The sequence below is a fragment of the Trichoderma breve genome, chromosome 4 (genome assembly GCF_028502605.1).
Source record: "Trichoderma breve strain T069 chromosome 4, whole genome shotgun sequence".
Classification (NCBI taxonomy): domain Eukaryota; kingdom Fungi; phylum Ascomycota; class Sordariomycetes; order Hypocreales; family Hypocreaceae; genus Trichoderma; species Trichoderma breve.
Window position 1 is genome coordinate 220,736 of NC_079235.1, and position 16,496 is coordinate 237,231.

The 16,496-nt window shown below is 46.2% G+C and overlaps 4 protein-coding genes across 4 annotated transcripts; 3 read left to right on the forward strand and 1 right to left on the reverse strand.

The window, feature by feature from the left end:
- Positions 1-632: 632 nt before the first annotated feature.
- Positions 633-1,476, reverse strand: T069G_06367 (uncharacterized protein; the record flags this gene model as incomplete). The annotated part of the gene is made up of 2 exons (XM_056173577.1): positions 633-976; positions 1,044-1,476. 2 exons carry the CDS (start codon positions 1,474-1,476, stop codon positions 633-635), a joined length of 777 nt encoding a protein of 258 aa, XP_056027156.1.
- A 4,702-nt stretch (positions 1,477-6,178) lies between these two features.
- On the forward strand, positions 6,179-8,501 carry T069G_06368 (GMC oxidoreductase domain-containing protein; the record flags this gene model as incomplete). The annotated part of the gene is made up of 8 exons (XM_056173578.1): positions 6,179-6,276; positions 6,331-6,869; positions 6,924-7,106; positions 7,182-7,271; positions 7,343-7,565; positions 7,617-7,833; positions 7,893-8,302; positions 8,363-8,501. 8 exons carry the CDS (start codon positions 6,179-6,181, stop codon positions 8,499-8,501), a joined length of 1,899 nt encoding a protein of 632 aa, XP_056027157.1.
- Positions 8,502-10,331: 1,830 nt separating this feature from the next.
- T069G_06369 (glycosyl hydrolases family 18 domain-containing protein) lies at positions 10,332-11,525 on the forward strand (the record flags this gene model as incomplete). The annotated part of the gene is made up of 1 exon (XM_056173579.1): positions 10,332-11,525. The coding sequence occupies one exon, from the start codon at positions 10,332-10,334 to the stop codon at positions 11,523-11,525; it is 1,194 nt and encodes a 397-aa protein (XP_056027158.1).
- A 3,139-nt stretch (positions 11,526-14,664) lies between these two features.
- On the forward strand, positions 14,665-16,160 carry T069G_06370 (NAD dependent epimerase/dehydratase family domain-containing protein; the record flags this gene model as incomplete). The annotated part of the gene is made up of 8 exons (XM_056173580.1): positions 14,665-14,705; positions 14,763-14,944; positions 15,001-15,113; positions 15,180-15,302; positions 15,360-15,432; positions 15,501-15,604; positions 15,657-15,934; positions 15,986-16,160. 8 exons carry the CDS (start codon positions 14,665-14,667, stop codon positions 16,158-16,160), a joined length of 1,089 nt encoding a protein of 362 aa, XP_056027159.1.
- Positions 16,161-16,496: the final 336 nt, after the last annotated feature.

A 16,496-nucleotide genomic window follows, 5' to 3' on the forward strand; every position in this document is an offset into this window, starting at 1 on the left:
ATAAAAAAGTATTACGCTCTCTTAGGTCGCCAATATTCACACAGAAGAACATATTTGTTACTATTGTTTTTGTTAAAAATAACATGCCTTACAATTACTCATGAGACGCCTTTGATTGTAAGAATAACTTGAGTTTCATCGGGTGTGGGAATGAATATGTCAGCATTGTAAGGCTACAAGGGAGCGACAAGAGACTTCCAAGCACTTAGGGGCCAAGATTGATACACTAACTCATTGCTAGTACATGTCCCATGAATTAATCGCTATAGATCAATCTGGCAATATTTACCAATCGATGCAGGCACTTACGCTTACGCCTTTGCTTTCCATGTTAAAACCCCTTTACCTGCGAATTATGCCGTGACCACACTACTGATGATAACTAATATTTCCATAAACACACTTCACACATCTTCTACTGTACTAGACCAGTAGTATCTGGCCCGTCTACAAATTGAAAGACGGGGTTATAGACAGATCTCGCCAAGAGATATCCTAGCAAACCACCGGGGCCCAGATCTTTAATACCACCTCTCAGATGAACCATCCTAAGAATCCCTTCGCCATGCAATCTGTACTCCATGAAGTTTCCTGATAGAAACTGCCAAGCAGATAACTGTCAGGTGCATTACTCATATAGATGCAATAGGGGTCAAAATACTTGCCTCTTCCGTTGTTAATACCAAAGCCAAAGCGATGGTATAATCGCTGATTTCTCTTCCATCCGTGGCCGAGAGCGCAGCGCGAAGGATTTGAATGCATTCACTCTTATATCTTAGCAGTGACACTCTATACGAATCATCGTCGGGATGTAAAACTAGTAAACTTCGACAGGCCGCCATCAACAGGCCAGCTTGTAGGCCTCGCTCCGTAAGCGACCATGGAACAAACTGGGATCGGACATTTTGGAGAAGGAGTTGTTCGGTCTCGGTGTGGATACAGTCTGTATACCCGTTGTCTACAACGTAGGTAATGTCTGCAAGATTTAGTACTATAGTTTAGATGCATAGATATGGATGTCAACAAGCCGCGGAAACACTTACAATGATCGATCAAGCCGTTCTCGTAATCAGAAACCGCTATGGCAGTGCTTTGAAAGGGATTCCTCCGATTGGATGTTACATAGGTTTGCGGATTGGGCATCCATATTTCTAACTCAACTGGTCGAACCTCCTCCTCGTGCTTGGGTTCGGGTGCCACTGATAGCTGAAATTCTCCGGTTTTTGGCACCGGCTGGCTGTCAAAATCTACTTGCGACCAGCGATCGTTAGCCTTGCTCGATCCAGTCTCCGGCCGATATTGCCGAATCTCTAGGCGAGCACGTCGACTCTCTTGCTTGCGGCCATGAGTGTTCTTGGCCACGTGTGAGCGTATAACAGTGAGTGCATCCGATTTGGTGGCGTCGCTGGGGTTTGTCAAATTGAGAAACCGTATGCTTGGCTGCCTCTCTTTGCCTTGAGAGCTTCTTGGCTCCATGTTGTGCGCAGTCACTGCATGTGGGGAGTTTGCTATGGCTAACGAGCGCTTGTAGATGGAAGAAGATATGTACAACTGCCGGTTTTGAAGAGTTCCGTTCGGCATCGCCCCCGAACCAGCCAGACTTTATGGCCTCCGAAGGGCTGCTTATTCTTAACAGAGCGACACTAAGACGCCTCTCCTGAAGTGTCAAACGCCGCGTGGATGGTTAGTTCCTGTTCGGCATGGCGTTCCGGGCATCGGGTCAAATTTCGCACCGTGATTTACAACTCAACCCTGATCCGTGATACCTGTTGCGGTATAACTGATGACCCCCATCAATCATCGAGATGCAAAGCCTGAATTCTGCTACCCTTGCGAGCGAGAGCCGTTTAATTTGTGGAGCTTCAGCGAAACAAACAACTCTCCGAGGTCCGCAAATTCTCCTGATTGAGCGGTCCAATATGCGGTTACTAACGCTATTTCCAAAAGTGGGCAACGCTCTGACCCGACGTGCATGCAAACCTCCACGGAGAGTTGGTTGATGTTGGTTGATGTTGGGGGAACACTTCTCCGTACGAGTATATCGACTCAACGACTGGTTTATGTTAAACCACAACCTCTGCGGGGCCAACTATAGACATGAAGCCAACAATACGAAACGCGCTTTCGCTAGCCAGACTATATCTTTATACTATATGTTTATACTATATGAATGTGTTCGCTGCTACACTTCTTGGCTACCTTCGGACAAGATGCGATTAGCGTTGGTTGTCAACTGTATGCCCAACACAATAAGAGCAACAGCTGCGACGCCACATGACAGTAAGATTGGTCATCATGCTTAATGTTCAGTCTCAGTCAGACAGTACTGCCTAAACAAGAAAAATGTTACATTTAACCTATTTCGTGTCTTTCTCTTTGGAATCAATCATGCTGATTTTGAAAGGAGGCCAAATTGGTCCACTAGCAGGCATCGGCCGTGTGGGTACCATCGATCAAAGGGCTGCATTGCCCAGTAGCTAAATATTCCGCTGGGCTACTCTTTTCTCCTTTCCGTTAGCCGTCGAGATTAGGCATCACAACTAATAATAGCGCTCAGCTCAGGGGCGATTTTGTATCACTGAGAGCCTTTGGGACTGATACTATGGTGTAGTATTCTTCATGTAATCCGCAGATAAGTAAGCGGAAGAAGCCGGTTTTGCTCTATCTAAATACGATAGGTCACATACGCTTTGTTCCATACGTGATCAAGCTTCATAGCCATGACTGAGTCTCAGCGAATGCCGTTGAGAAAAATCTCATGACATACTGGACCCAGCTCGGTTACACATACCCCTGTAGCTCGCTACCAATGGTAGCTAGGTCTGTTGGTCGATTTTGCTCTTTGGGACAAGGATCCTACTTGATACTCTTTAGAGCAAAGGTTATATATTCCCCTTCTTCCCATTAAATTGCAGGAGCTTCTCAGTAGAGGCCATCCATGCAGCCTAGATTCAACTATGCAGTATATGGTCGATCGTTCGTTGCATAATGATTAAGATGCAAAGAAAAGACTAGTTTGTCCCTCTCGATTAAGTTTGCTCGTGGAAATCGATGAACCTTGATGGTACTTCAACTTTCCGGAGATTTTGACTCGCCACAGATGATCATGAACCTTGTGTACCTTTCGACCAACAAGACGATTCAACGAATATCTGATGGAGAGCTTTGCAAATTGTAATGTATAATACCATGTCAATATCGCTTGTTAGATTATATTTGGTAGGCTACAATTGAGCTTGATAAAATCATCGCTAAGGGTTTTCGACTAGAGAGTATCGTATTATAATGCCCTCCTTGAAGCCCCATGCGCCATGAAGTACCCGAGACGAGGAGATTCTTCTAGAACATATGAGGAAGCTAGACTGAGTCTAAATAATGGTTTGTGGATTGGACCTAGAACATTTCTCGTATCACCCAATCACATAAAGAGTATTGTAATCACAGCAGCACAATTAGTGATCTATATGTCCTTGGAATTAAGAAGAGCCGTCCTACGTTCGCCGTAGAATATTCTTATTTCTCCGTAATAGCCCGTGGCCATATTAAGATTAATACGAACACACTGCCGCTCTCATCAATCCACACCCAATTACAGTACCACGTTCTGGTGCGCCACGTGGATACTTTACAACATCACACAATACTATAATCTCGTTGTTCATTTCATCCTTACCCTTCAGCATCACGATAATCTATATTATCAGATTCCTTCTTTAGTGCGGACTCCTCGATCCGCCGCTAACGTCGGAGCTCCTACGGCGCCGGTTTGGATGAAATTCGCGCCGCCTCAAGGACCGGCCCCGAGACCGAGGCCGAGGCCGAGGAAGTTCTTGAAGTCATTCCGGCTACCCAACCTAGCGCTGACGAGCCGGATGAAGTTGCTGGAAATGCGTTTTTAAGCAATTGGCGTCGATTGAGAGTATATATAGTCGTGTTGTAATGTGAAATTTTGTTTCATTGTCTCCTTTCTCAGTGTGCTACACCATATTTTAGTGTGTAGGTGTGGTAATTGCAAGTGATGGGGGTAAACGTAGCTTATGATGTGTAGTATTGTGGTGAAAATAGAAGATATTCTACGGTCAAAATAGGACTACTCATGGAGAATACCCATCACGAATTCTTCTATGCGGCAAGAATATGATCAATTAGATAATCATAGCACATGGTTCATATTTTACGTTCTTGTCTCTTTGATTGGCTTAGCTGTGTTAATAGTGCAAGTGTCCAATATGCTGGAGAACGAGCCATCGTTCATAATAATCGCGATATTCTTTCTCGGCCAATGTGGGTAAAGCTGTGAATGTCGTTACCACTAGAGAGAGGCTCTCAAGTTTGACAGGAAGCAGTATCAGTACAAGGGCCAAAATAAATGTAAACAATGTGGCTAGTATTGGACTTTCGATAAATGTTCGGGTAGTTTAGATAAAAGGCCTTTCAATCAGGCAAATAGAGGCATGTGGAAGGCATATAGTTAAATCCATCCGCGGTCGGCATGTTGTAACCAGCGGGCCATTATGACTGCTATGTGTTCGCGGCTGGTCAACTAACAAGTTATTTCATTCTACCAGGTAGTGATACAGCTGCCGAAATTGCTCAATGCAAACTCTATACATGTTATTTTTCTTTTTATACGCATGTGTATGGCCTGCACAATGACTTTATGTCATTCATTTCGTATTACCAAATCGGAACTGCCCGATTATCAGCATGTTTGCGGGGGGTCAAAGAGACCGACGGACCGACCATGCAATTGAGGGGATAGTACCGGAAATAAGACCCTCCTCTTAACCTTTGGCTAATGTTTAGCTGCCGCGACTCCGTGCTCCGAACGCAAAGACGATTTTGACTGGGAGCATCGATCACGGTTGAGACTTCAACCGATGCTGTTGGACCAGCTTCAATTCTGTCCTATTTTAGTCCATTAGATGCATTAGATGACGAATTGGCGAGACACATGACTAGAATTCCAGTTCGAAATGGTTACTGAGGTTGAAAGAATACCCGAAAGGATCGATGCCGGGCGTTCCATTTGGCATAGTTGATGCGGGGGTTGCGTCTGAAGGCATCCAAGTTGACAGGCCATTCTACCTGCATTGAATTCAGCTAATAGCAATGCGGTAAAACTCGGCCACCATGTCAAAGGCCTATCTAAAAATGAAACCCCAAGTTTTGTAGATACGACTTCGAAGCCCCTCACCGGCAGTTACCATCATTTCTCAGATTGAAGAAACACGTCACACAGATGTGATAATGTGCTTACATCTTGATGATGAATGGCTATTATCCCCGCACTTACTACAGGCAGAACACAACATTGGAGATCTGATATCATGAGGGGGCTGTGTTTCTCCCCACAGTCTGTGCGTTGCAAGAATCCGGGGTGCATGAACTGTGGCTCTGATTAGTTCGAATGCTGGAGCAAAAACCAAATAAGCGGGGAGAAGCTTTCGAACAATTGGACATTTCGCCTACAACTGTTCTAGCCATTCAGAATCGTCCAATGACAAGAGGTGAGCAGAATCCTCGGCTCAGTAGGTGGCACACCTGCCGAGCATGGAACTCAGCCAAGTCAGCCTGTATCGTTACCAGATTCACAAAGTTTAGGTACGATAACGACTGTGGACTTTTCGACGAAACGAATGTCTGGAACTGTGATAAGAATGAAGTTTTTACAATTGGAAAGTAACTGAGCTTTAGTATTTCGAATATCTCCAAAAATCTTAAGGAGATAACTCTTCTGCATGGTGAAAACATGAACGTCTCAACACCACTCACCGTACATCACCCCGCAGTCTTGGCCATGCAAGCCAGAAAGTTACATTCCCAACTTTCTTATGCGCACCTATTGGAAATGGTGGCAAGAATTCACGGATAAATGGAATGCTTGTCACTACAACTTGATTACGCTTATGGACCCCAAGCCTAGAATTACAATTGGCGATCCTGCCCTGGTTGTGAGGGGTTGGATACGACATATCGTTCGTCTCGTGCCATGAAGCAGAGTCTAAGGGAGATTTTTCGGTTTTACGAATAATTGGCCATTAGAATCACTGGTGTGTGGCCTTCGGACGTATATTTAAGGCCACATCCCATTCCACTGTGTTCTGGTTGTCTACAGAACAGTGTTACATTCTCTCAAGTCTCATAAACCAACTCTTTCAATAAAGGGCCTGTGAAGATGTCAACACAGTATTCGGGGTATGGGAGCTCGCTGCCCGATGAGTTCGATATCATCGTGGCAGGAGGTGGAAGTTGCGGATGTGTAGTTGCGGGCCGGTGAGTCTGTCACTCAATGAACATCACTCAAGTTATATGGACTAACAAAATTAGACTGGCAAACTTGGACCACAATCTCAAAGTTTTGTTGATTGAGGCTGGCGAGAGCAACCTGAACAATCCTTGGGTCTTTCGACCCGGTATTTATCCACGGAACATGAAATTGGACTCCAAAACTGCCTCTTTTTATGAGTCTCGTCCGTCTAAATGGTTAGCTGGTCGAAAGGCCGTTGTACCTTGCGCCCACGTCCTCGGTGGTGGTTCGTCAATCAACTTCATGATGTACACACGTGCCTCAGCATCCGACTATGACGATTTCCAGGCCAAAGGTTGGACAACTCAAGAGTTACTGCCGCTCATGAGGAAGCATGAGACGTATCAAAGAGCTAGCCAGAATCGGGAAATACACGGCTTCGAAGGCCCCATCAAAGTGTCTTTTGGCAACTATACATATCCGATCAAAGACGACTTCCTTCGAGCTGCAGAGTCGCAGGGAATCCCTGTAGTTGACGATCTCCAAGATCTAGTCACAGGTCATGGGGCTGAGCACTGGCTGAAGTGGATTAATCGAGACACCGGACGACGAAGCGACAGTGCGCACGCTTACATCCATGCTACTCGAGCGGCACACTCCAACCTATATCTAGCTTGCAGTACAAAGGTCGACAAGGTCATAATCGAGAATGGGCGGGCCGTCGGCGTGCAGACAGTTCCCACCAAACATCTGGGCTCGGGCCAGCCTCCAACCCGCATATTCCGAGCGCGCAAGCAGATCGTCGTATCGGGCGGGACGCTCTCGTCCCCACTAATTCTTCAGAGATCAGGCATCGGTGACCCAGCAAAGTTGAAACAGGCCGGTGTCAACTGTTTGGTCAATCTTCCTGGAGTTGGGCTCAACTTTCAAGACCATTACTTGACCTTTTCAGTGTTCAGGGCCAAGCCAGATGTCGAGACGTTTGACGACTTCGTTCGGGGCGACCCTGAAGTGCAAAAGCGTAAGTAGATGAACTACACGGAAGCCTTGCCCAAGTATCTGATTACACGTACTAATGTTACTCTGATGCAGGCGTCTTCGATGAATGGCATCTCAAGGGAACTGGCCCTCTTGCAACCAATGGCATCGATGCAGGAGTCAAGATTCGCCCTACAGAGCAAGAACTAAAAGAATTCGAGAGCTGGCCAACTCCCCACTTTAAAGACGGCTGGAAGAGTTATTTTAAAGACAAGCCAGATAAGCCAGTGATGCACTACAGTGTCATATCCGGCTGGTTTGGTGACCACATGTTGATGTGAGTTTTACAACGTCCAATCGCTTGGCTTCATTCTGACAAGTTCAAAAGGCCTCCCGGGAAATTTTTCACCATGTTCCATTTCTTGGAATATCCTTTTTCGAGAGGCAGCACTCATATCAAGAGCGCTGACCCATACGACAGCCCAGACTTCGACTGTGGCTTCATGAACGATGAGCGGGACATGGTACCAATGGTGTGGGGTTACATTAAATCCAGGGAGACGGCACGGAGAATGGATGCATATGCGGGAGAGGTGGAGACCATGGTTCGTTGCATCTTCCTTGTAATAATGTGTGGCATTGATGACTTATCTCTCATGTGTAGCACCCCTTCTTTGAGTATGACTCCCCAGCAAGAGCTCATGATATGGACCTGGCCACGACCAAGGCCTACGCCCTTCCGGGTAACCTATCAGCTGGAATCACCCATGGCAGCTGGTCTTCTTATCTCCCTGAAGCTGACACTAAAGCCGGCGTCAATATCCTGTCTTCCAACAAAGTCAATACGCGCCAAGAGCTCAAGTATAACAGCAATGATATCAAGGCGATTGAAGAATGGGTTAAGCGCCACGTGGAGAGTACTTGGCACAGCTTGGGAACATGCTCTATGGCTCCCAAGGAGGGTAACAGTATCGTAAAGCACGGAGTCTTGGATGAGCGTCTGAATGTCCACGGCGTTAAAGGACTCAAGGTTGCCGATCTGAGTATCTGCCCCGACAATGTGGGCTGCAACACGTGAGTAACCCTCTCTGGCTAGTCGCCATTTTCCCGTCTCGGAGCTGAATGTGATTATAGATACTCGACGGCTCTCCTGATTGGAGAAAAAGCCGCGATGTTGGTAGCTGAAGATCTCGGCTATTCTGGAGAGGCATTGGAGATGAAGGTTCCAACGTATCATGCACCCGGTGAACTGGCATTGCAGTATCGTCTCTAAACAAGATTGTTCTCACCCCTTCATTTTATGTTCGATTTGATCACACACTGTCATTATGAGTTATTGAGCGCTTGACTGTGATTCTTCAATGTAACTACCCTGTATCGCTCTTTTCATTTAAGTTGACTTTTTTGTCTTTTTGTAGTTTAAAATCTAAGGCCCAAATTGTCGATATGCAATATTTCAGAGTAAGAGATATTATTATTGATGATCTAATCGTAAGATGATCTATCAATCGCTGGTGTTGAAGGAATGTTCGAATCATGTAACCTGGTGCTTTGTGTAGAAAGCAATGATAGTTAATTCTCATCTAGTCAATGCAACTGATTCCAGTACGCAATCTTTCATCTTCAAAAACCGCAAATGCGTATAACTTAACCAACTATACAGCCATGTGGGTAGCATCTACCATGTGATATCAGAGTCGCTGCAGACCTGGCGTTCGTCTTCAGTTGTAACGTCGTTCTCCCACTTCTTCAACAGTGATACGGGTGGATTCCATAGCGCCCGTTTAGCTATATGAGTTTCCCGTAATGTCTATGGCTCTACTGTAAATAACTCGAGCTGCCTAAAACTCTCCAGATGATGTTCTTCAAATGGAAGCTCTGATATCTACTCTATTTAATATATCGGCAGATTGTAACACGGCTGATATCACGCCGCGCAATTGATTGCAGCTCAGGTATCGATGACTCCCCCACATAAGCCGTTTGATTCGATTCATTGTAGCATCTCCGTGTCTCCATCTGTGCCGCGGTCGGCGCCTACCAGCTTCGACTGGTCGCAACCAATAGCATGAAGTTGCCGTCTTATCCGAAATTACGGAGTAAAGGCACCGCCACGTGCAGGAACAGAGAGCCTGCCCTGCTCCGATATTAGACAAGCCCTATCACGAAAGCGGAAGCTCTAGCTGAAGGAGCTGACAAAATTGGCTAGACTCTAAACACTCTGAGAGAAGCCAGCCAGTATTACAGCCGAGTGTTAACAAGAAGCATTGCTTTCAATACTGCGTAGATTGAAGGTTTATTTGGAAAGAGGGTCTGAAAGGGTCTTGAAGGGTCTCGAGCAAACAGGGATCGCTTGGCCCTCTTACTAAGGAAGAGGAACAAAAAAAACCCCCCCAAAATTAAGTAAAAAGATCTTTTTTTTCTCTCACGAAAGTAACCAACTTTCAGCAGGCAGCTCGTGTAAATGCACCATGAGGTCAATTAAAGATGCAGATGCATTTATTGGAACTGGTTCCTGCATATTGACATGCGTGTGATGGGTGACGTTCTCTAACCGCTTTTGCTACTCTCAACCTTCCGCATTGGACGTTAAATCATCTTGACCCTGGCAGTGTTAGAGCATAACGTTGCATCAATATCTACTAATCGCAGTGAGATATGCCATTTACAGTCCACATCATCAGGACTGCCGGTGGGTTTGTCGAGCTAATCCCTATCGCAGTCGCTGCCGTGATTGAACAGCACAAAGATAGTGCGGGATGTTTCAGTCGTCCAACCAACTGCCCATTCATGTAACCATGTCAGACTGCGAGCTGGAGCCGCCTGGGTGGGTTATGTCAATTAGCATAGCACCTACCATAATCTTCTGGCACGATGCTACCTGTGTAAGCCTGAGAGTAGCTGCCTCATTGGTCCTGTTGCAAAGGCTATGGCCTTGACTTGAAACATTTCGACAGTTGCCTATCTAACTGATATAAAGACTTCGATCTGCTCTCGTCTTCCCCAATCCATCATCACGACAAGCCAATCCAGAGCTGTCTCCGGTCCTTCCCAGTCATTCCTTACTTTTACATTCATTAAACATTTCGACGAACTACTCAACATGCCTTCTCTTTCTTTCACTGCTGCCCTCGGGCTTTTGTCTCTTCTCCCTGCTGCGCAGGCTGGCTGGAATCAAAACAGCAACGACAACATCGTCGTGTACTGGGGTCAGAATTCCGGCAGCGTTGGCCAGAACAGGCTCTCATACTACTGCCAGAACGCCCCTGATGTCGACGTCATCAACATTTCCTTCATGGTTGGCATCACCAACCTCAACCTCAACCTCGCCAACGTTGGCAACAACTGTACCTCTTTCCCTCAGGCTCCCAACCTGCTTAACTGCCCCCAGGTTGCGGCCGATATCGTCGAGTGCCAGCAAACCTATGGCAAGACCATCATGATGAGTCTGTTCGGCTCCACTTACTCCGAGAGTGGCTTCAGCTCCTCGTCCGCTGCTGTCTCGGCTGCCCAGGAGATCTGGGCCATGTACGGCCCTGTCCAGAGCGGCAACAGCACTCCCCGACCTTTCGGTAACGCCGTTGTCGACGGTTTCGACTTTGATCTTGAGGACCCTATCGAGAACAACATGGAGCCCTTCGCCGCTGAGCTGAAGAGCTTGATGGATGCCGCCACTTCCAAGAAGTTCTGGCTCTCTGCTGCTCCCCAGTGCCCCTACCCCGATGTCTCGGACGAGTCTTTCCTCGATGGTCAGGTCGCTTTCGATTGGGTTAATGTCCAGTTCTACAACAACGGATGTGGTGTCTCTCACTACCCTACCGACTTCAACTGGGCTACCTGGGACAACTGGGCCAAGACTGTCAGCGCCAACAAGAACGCCAAGGTTCTCATCGGTACTCCTGCCAACGTCGGTGGTGCCAACGCCGGATCCTTCCCTACCGACTCTCAGCTCTCTGGAGCTATCAGCCTTGCCAAGGGCACTTCCAGCTTCGGTGGTGTCATGCTGTGGGATATGGCTCAGCTTTTCACCAACACTGGATACCTGGCCAAGATCGTTGCTGACCTCGGCGGCTCGGCTTCTACTCCTCCCCCTCCCCCTCCTTCTACCACCCTGGCAACTGTCACCCGAACTTCCACTGCCGCCAGCGGTCCTACCTCCTCTGCTCCCTCCGGTGGCAACGGCGGCTCTGTTCCTCAGTGGGGCCAGTGCGGTGGTGATGGATACACTGGTCCTACCCAGTGCCAGGCTCCCTTCAAGTGTGTCGTTGAGTCTGAGTGGTGGTCTTCTTGCCAGTAAAGGGCTATCCAGACCATGAGTCCGGATATAGAGCGGATGGCGCTTGTCATTCTTTCACTATAAGGCATGCATTCCTTTTTGGCTTCTGAGTAAGCCCCTTCGCTTCAAAACTGTATATATTTTCTTCATTCCGGTATATATATTTGGATTGGAAGTTGTATCTTAGTCTCATTATGTTTATGATTCCAGCATGTACATTTATGGCCACCAAAATCTAAACAATATATAGGTTTTGCAAAATTGTTCTCAAGCTTTTCTGTAACGTGATTACCGCTGACTGATACCGATGTGCCATATATCGTGGGAGTGACCACCTCTTAGTAATTATAGCAGAAAGGAAAGCCTGGTATAATAGTACCTCAGGAACCTGGTATATTCACACATAATGACTGACTAAGACGTCATTTCACTGGTGAATTCATTCGTAATTGCCGGCATAAACTCTTGGTCAAACGAGGACACGGTCGTTGTGAATCCCAAGATGTTCAAGTAATGGTTAAATTCGTCATCAGTAAAACTTTGGTTCCATACTCTTGGGCTGGAACCGGATTCAACATATAGCTGTGCCAGCTTATGGAGTAGTTGAAATAGTACTCGGCGACGCCTGGCTGACTTTGAAGAGGACTCCAGAGGCTGCAGCGATGTGACGAAGTCACCAAGACGGGCGAGATCAACAGGATTAGAAGCCTCGATGCATTGACGAAAGAGGACTATGAAGGGCACGAATGGCATGTTCAAAATGATACTTCAACTATAAGCGGCACGTCATTATGAGTCTAGAAGAGAATGACTTACCGATTGATGTACCTTGCCACAGAGGTAGGTTCATTGGTGCAGGCCTGTAGTGCTGCTATAGCATGTTGATGGGCATCCATTGCTTTGCTCGCAGCCTCGAAACAGTCTGGGGAAATACAAGAGTCAGACGTAAGAACGGCTCTGTGGATAAGTGTGAGCACCGAGAGAAGTTCAACTTGCTCAGCAGCAAGGTGTGCTTTGAGTAATACATCCGCACAATGAGAACTGGTGATATTATCGAACCCCTTGAAGTTGTTAGCAGGGGTTCATAGCTAACACGGTTGACTTCAGGGTTTCTTACATCAATCAACATCTGGAGTTCGCCTGACAGAGATTTAACGCTATGCAGACGGTCTGAATATGATCGTGACAGACCAAATGAGCTGTATAACTCGTCGTAGACTCTACCTTGAATATTGGCAGATTTATTCCACCTCATGTCCAAAGATTCGCATGCTAACGACACATTGTACTCTTGAATATTGGATGATCGCCCGAGCCGCAGCGACAAGCTTTTGTCTATTCGGTATATAGTAAAGAAAAGCCGCTGCTTAGCCTTTTTAATGTCTTCTCCATCAGTTTCAAGGAATGAATTCTGATGAAACCCTAGTGTCTGACATAAGTGTGAAGCTGAAGACGAGAATGTCCAGGCGAGAACGTCTTTACAGAGTTCAATTGCATGCAGAGACTGTTCAACATATTAGCTCCTGTAGCCCATCTCCAGTCTCTAATTGACATGTAGATGTGAAATTTATCCCATATGTAGGCACTTACACCCATAGCTAGCGCTGCAATGACTTCCATCGAGGCAGGCAATAGAAACGGAAGGCGAGAGAACGTGTCTTGAAAATTTTCGCAGCATTGTCTGCTGTACTCATGAAATTTGGGCTGCTTGGATAAGATTGCGTATTCCGAATAAAGCCAATAGAAAGTACCATTGGTGAGAATAAATTCGACTTCAGTATACCCATTGACGGAGAAGTAAACCTTTTGGCAAATTTCAACGAGTCTTTCAAGAGGTAAGATATGTGACAACCATGTTACAATGTAGTTCGAATAGTTCTCTGCTAACTAGTGAGTTTCATGGGGGAAAGTAAGCCGAGAGTAAATGTGAATCGTCGTACCTTTTGCCCATTTGAGAATGAACACGGCGGCGTCCAGTGGTGGCAAGTTCTTCGCCTTGCTACAGGTAGACGTTGGATGCGGTTGATCCGAGAATGAGATTTGGTGAACCACAATTTCTTCGTTTTTGTGGCGCAATAGATCTCGCAGGCATGCTAGAAGGTCATCTCTCTCAAGATCCGAATCGAGTGTAGTCTGCGCTGCTATGCTATCCACGAATCGTTTAGCTTCAAGTGAATGAGCTGTGAATGATGACCCTCCTGTAAATGGGCAAGGGGATTTTCGTCCTGTTTCTATTGTATCTTGGATCAGGGGGCTATCCGAATCTGCTCTGTGATGAGACTGATGCTCTCGCAGATCAGAGTTACGTTCTTGCAGCAGCTTTTTGATCTCATCAATGCCTTCAGATATCTCATCGAATTTTCTCTCACTTGATAGAGGGAAAACATTTGAGGCCGTGTTAGAATGATTCTTAATATCCTTTAGGTTGAGTTCTGATAACTCACTACTTGGCTGATATGATAATCCTCTGGCCTGCTTCCTTTGCTCTTGATACAACGGTCGTGTGTGTACAGCGGATCTTCGCGTTGTCACAGCTGGAGCATGGGGATCCTCTGTCGCATGCAACCTGGCATTAAGTCAATCAGTATCAGCAATCATTCTTCTGTTAGTTTTCATTTAGATTTGCATACCTTTCGGCTCCGGCACTGGTCGCACTTAATTGTTATACAAGTCAGCACCTTTGATTGGAGCGCTTTGTGAACCTGGACACTTACAGAACGCCGAGGAATTGCGGGCTGTTTTCGTACCCGCGCCGCCGCACACCCGCGGGTTTCCATGCCTGAAGTAATATGGACTCTTTTGTTTGCGCGATAATTTTGCGGTAAGCAGCTGATGTGGTTGTTGCGACTTGGGACTTGGGAAAGGAGAGGAACAAAGATTAAGTCTGGTCCGGAGATGCGCGGGTTTCCGGGCCCCACGTTGTATTAGCCTTGTCGGCCAATCACGATTCTCTACGAAGCCAAGGCCTTATGGGTTCGTCATACTACGGAGAGTTTGTGTTATAAATCAACGGATAGCAGCAGGATGTTTATATGATCAGCAATATGAGTACTCGCTTATAAATATCACGAATTTCTTGCATTGGATTGAGATTCAAATAAGTTAACTACTCAGTTAAACAACACCTCCGGAAAAACATTTCTCATACTCGCAAGTTGCCATGGCGTGGAATATCTTGATCACTGGCGCAGCCGGATATATGCATGTGTTTAAACCCACAACAATTTTGCCTTATATAGTTGACTAACAAAACCTTAGTGGAGGGTCTCTTGTTGTTGGACTTCTTTCTAGTGAGAGTGTCAAGTTTAGACCAGAAAATATCCATGTTCTCGTTCGTTCTGAGGAACAAGTAGGACACTTCACTTCGCTGGGTGTAAATGCCGTACAATGTTCTTTGCTAGATGAGGACAAGATAACCGGAATTGTGCTTGAGAAAAATGGTAAAGCGCCCTAACACATCCAACTGATAGCCTTTGTTTAACACTATACCCCCTAGTCGATATCATTATTCATTGTGCAAGTTCACTGGATCCTAATCTGGCATACCCTTTAATCTCGGCTTTACAGAAGAGACGCCAAACCACCGGGAAAGACACATATTTTATTCACGTGAGAGAATACCCTTACCTCAAGTGTTAAAGCCATTTGAAGATGACAAATTCTCATTGAGTTCAGACGGCTGGAATGGGTGCTTTTAGCAAAGAAACAGGCTGGCCTCATGGCCCGGTAAAAGACACTGATCCTGTCTTTGAACTTGAGAAAAAAGTGCCAGAGAATGATGCATTCCCTGTGACGAGGGTAAGGAGACGTACCTACATCGGCGCTACATCCACATTATGCTAACCAGCATATTAGGTGAGCGTTGCGATAACCGACTTCGCTCAGAAATTAGGCGTAACATCCTTCATTGTATTTCCGCCACTTGTTTGTGAGTTCTATGAGCCTAGCAAGTCAGTTACAATGGATTTTGTTGACAATCCATATCGGAATTGGCAGATGGTCGAGGTACCGGCCCGTACAAGAAGCTGTCCGTTCAGGTGCCTGGCCTCATTCGTGCGTTCATTGAGCAGAAGATGGTATACAAATTCGACTACGAAGGCGTAAGAAGTGAACTAACAACCATTAAAATAATTTATACTGACAATCTCGTAGCGGTGGCCGGCAGCGCATATATCTGATGTAGCAGACTACTATCTTCTGCTCATCGACCTCATTATCCAAGGAAAGCCTCCCCAGAGTGGTGAAAAAGGATATTATTTCGCGGCGACTCATTACTTAAGCTGGTGGGAAATATCAGAAGGCTTGGCTAAATCTCTTCATGCCCGCGGTTTAGTGAAAGAGCCGGTGCCGGTTGTTTGGCCAAGTGTAGAACTTGCTGAAAAGGCTCTCGGGTTTCCGTCGCCATACGTGCAAGTCGCCTTCAGTTCCAGGTCAGTGGAAATCTCCAGCTGAAGAAATCGTTCGATCTAACATAAGAGTAGCCCACAGGGTATTGCAGATAAAAGATACACGATTGGATGGGAACCAAAGTGGAATGCTCCCGACTTTTTTAATATCATTGATGACGAGATACAGAGCGTACTTGATCTTGATATAGCTCGAGCTTCCATTGCAGATTTCTTCGCAAAGGACAATGTCGAGGGTTCTAAGGAATAAAGAAGGGTCGTGTAGAACTTGTATATCTGCTAGAATCTAGACCAATTAAGAGTACCGGCAAACTCCAGCTTAACAATTTATCACGCAAGTTGGAAGTTCTCAAGGGGGTTCAGAAACATGGCTGCCATGGATTTCTGTGCTACACCTAGAGACTCTCATCCCTTGTGGTAGAAAAAGTGCGCGAAGAAGTCTCATCCACATTAGGAAAGCGCGCGCTCACTAGAAACGATCTCGACAAAAGAATAAGCTTATTTCCGTGCTCTTTAATAAGCCCCTAATACTCGAACTTGATACCTTGCTCCCCTTTAGAGACATCACGAGGTTAAAACTTTGCGG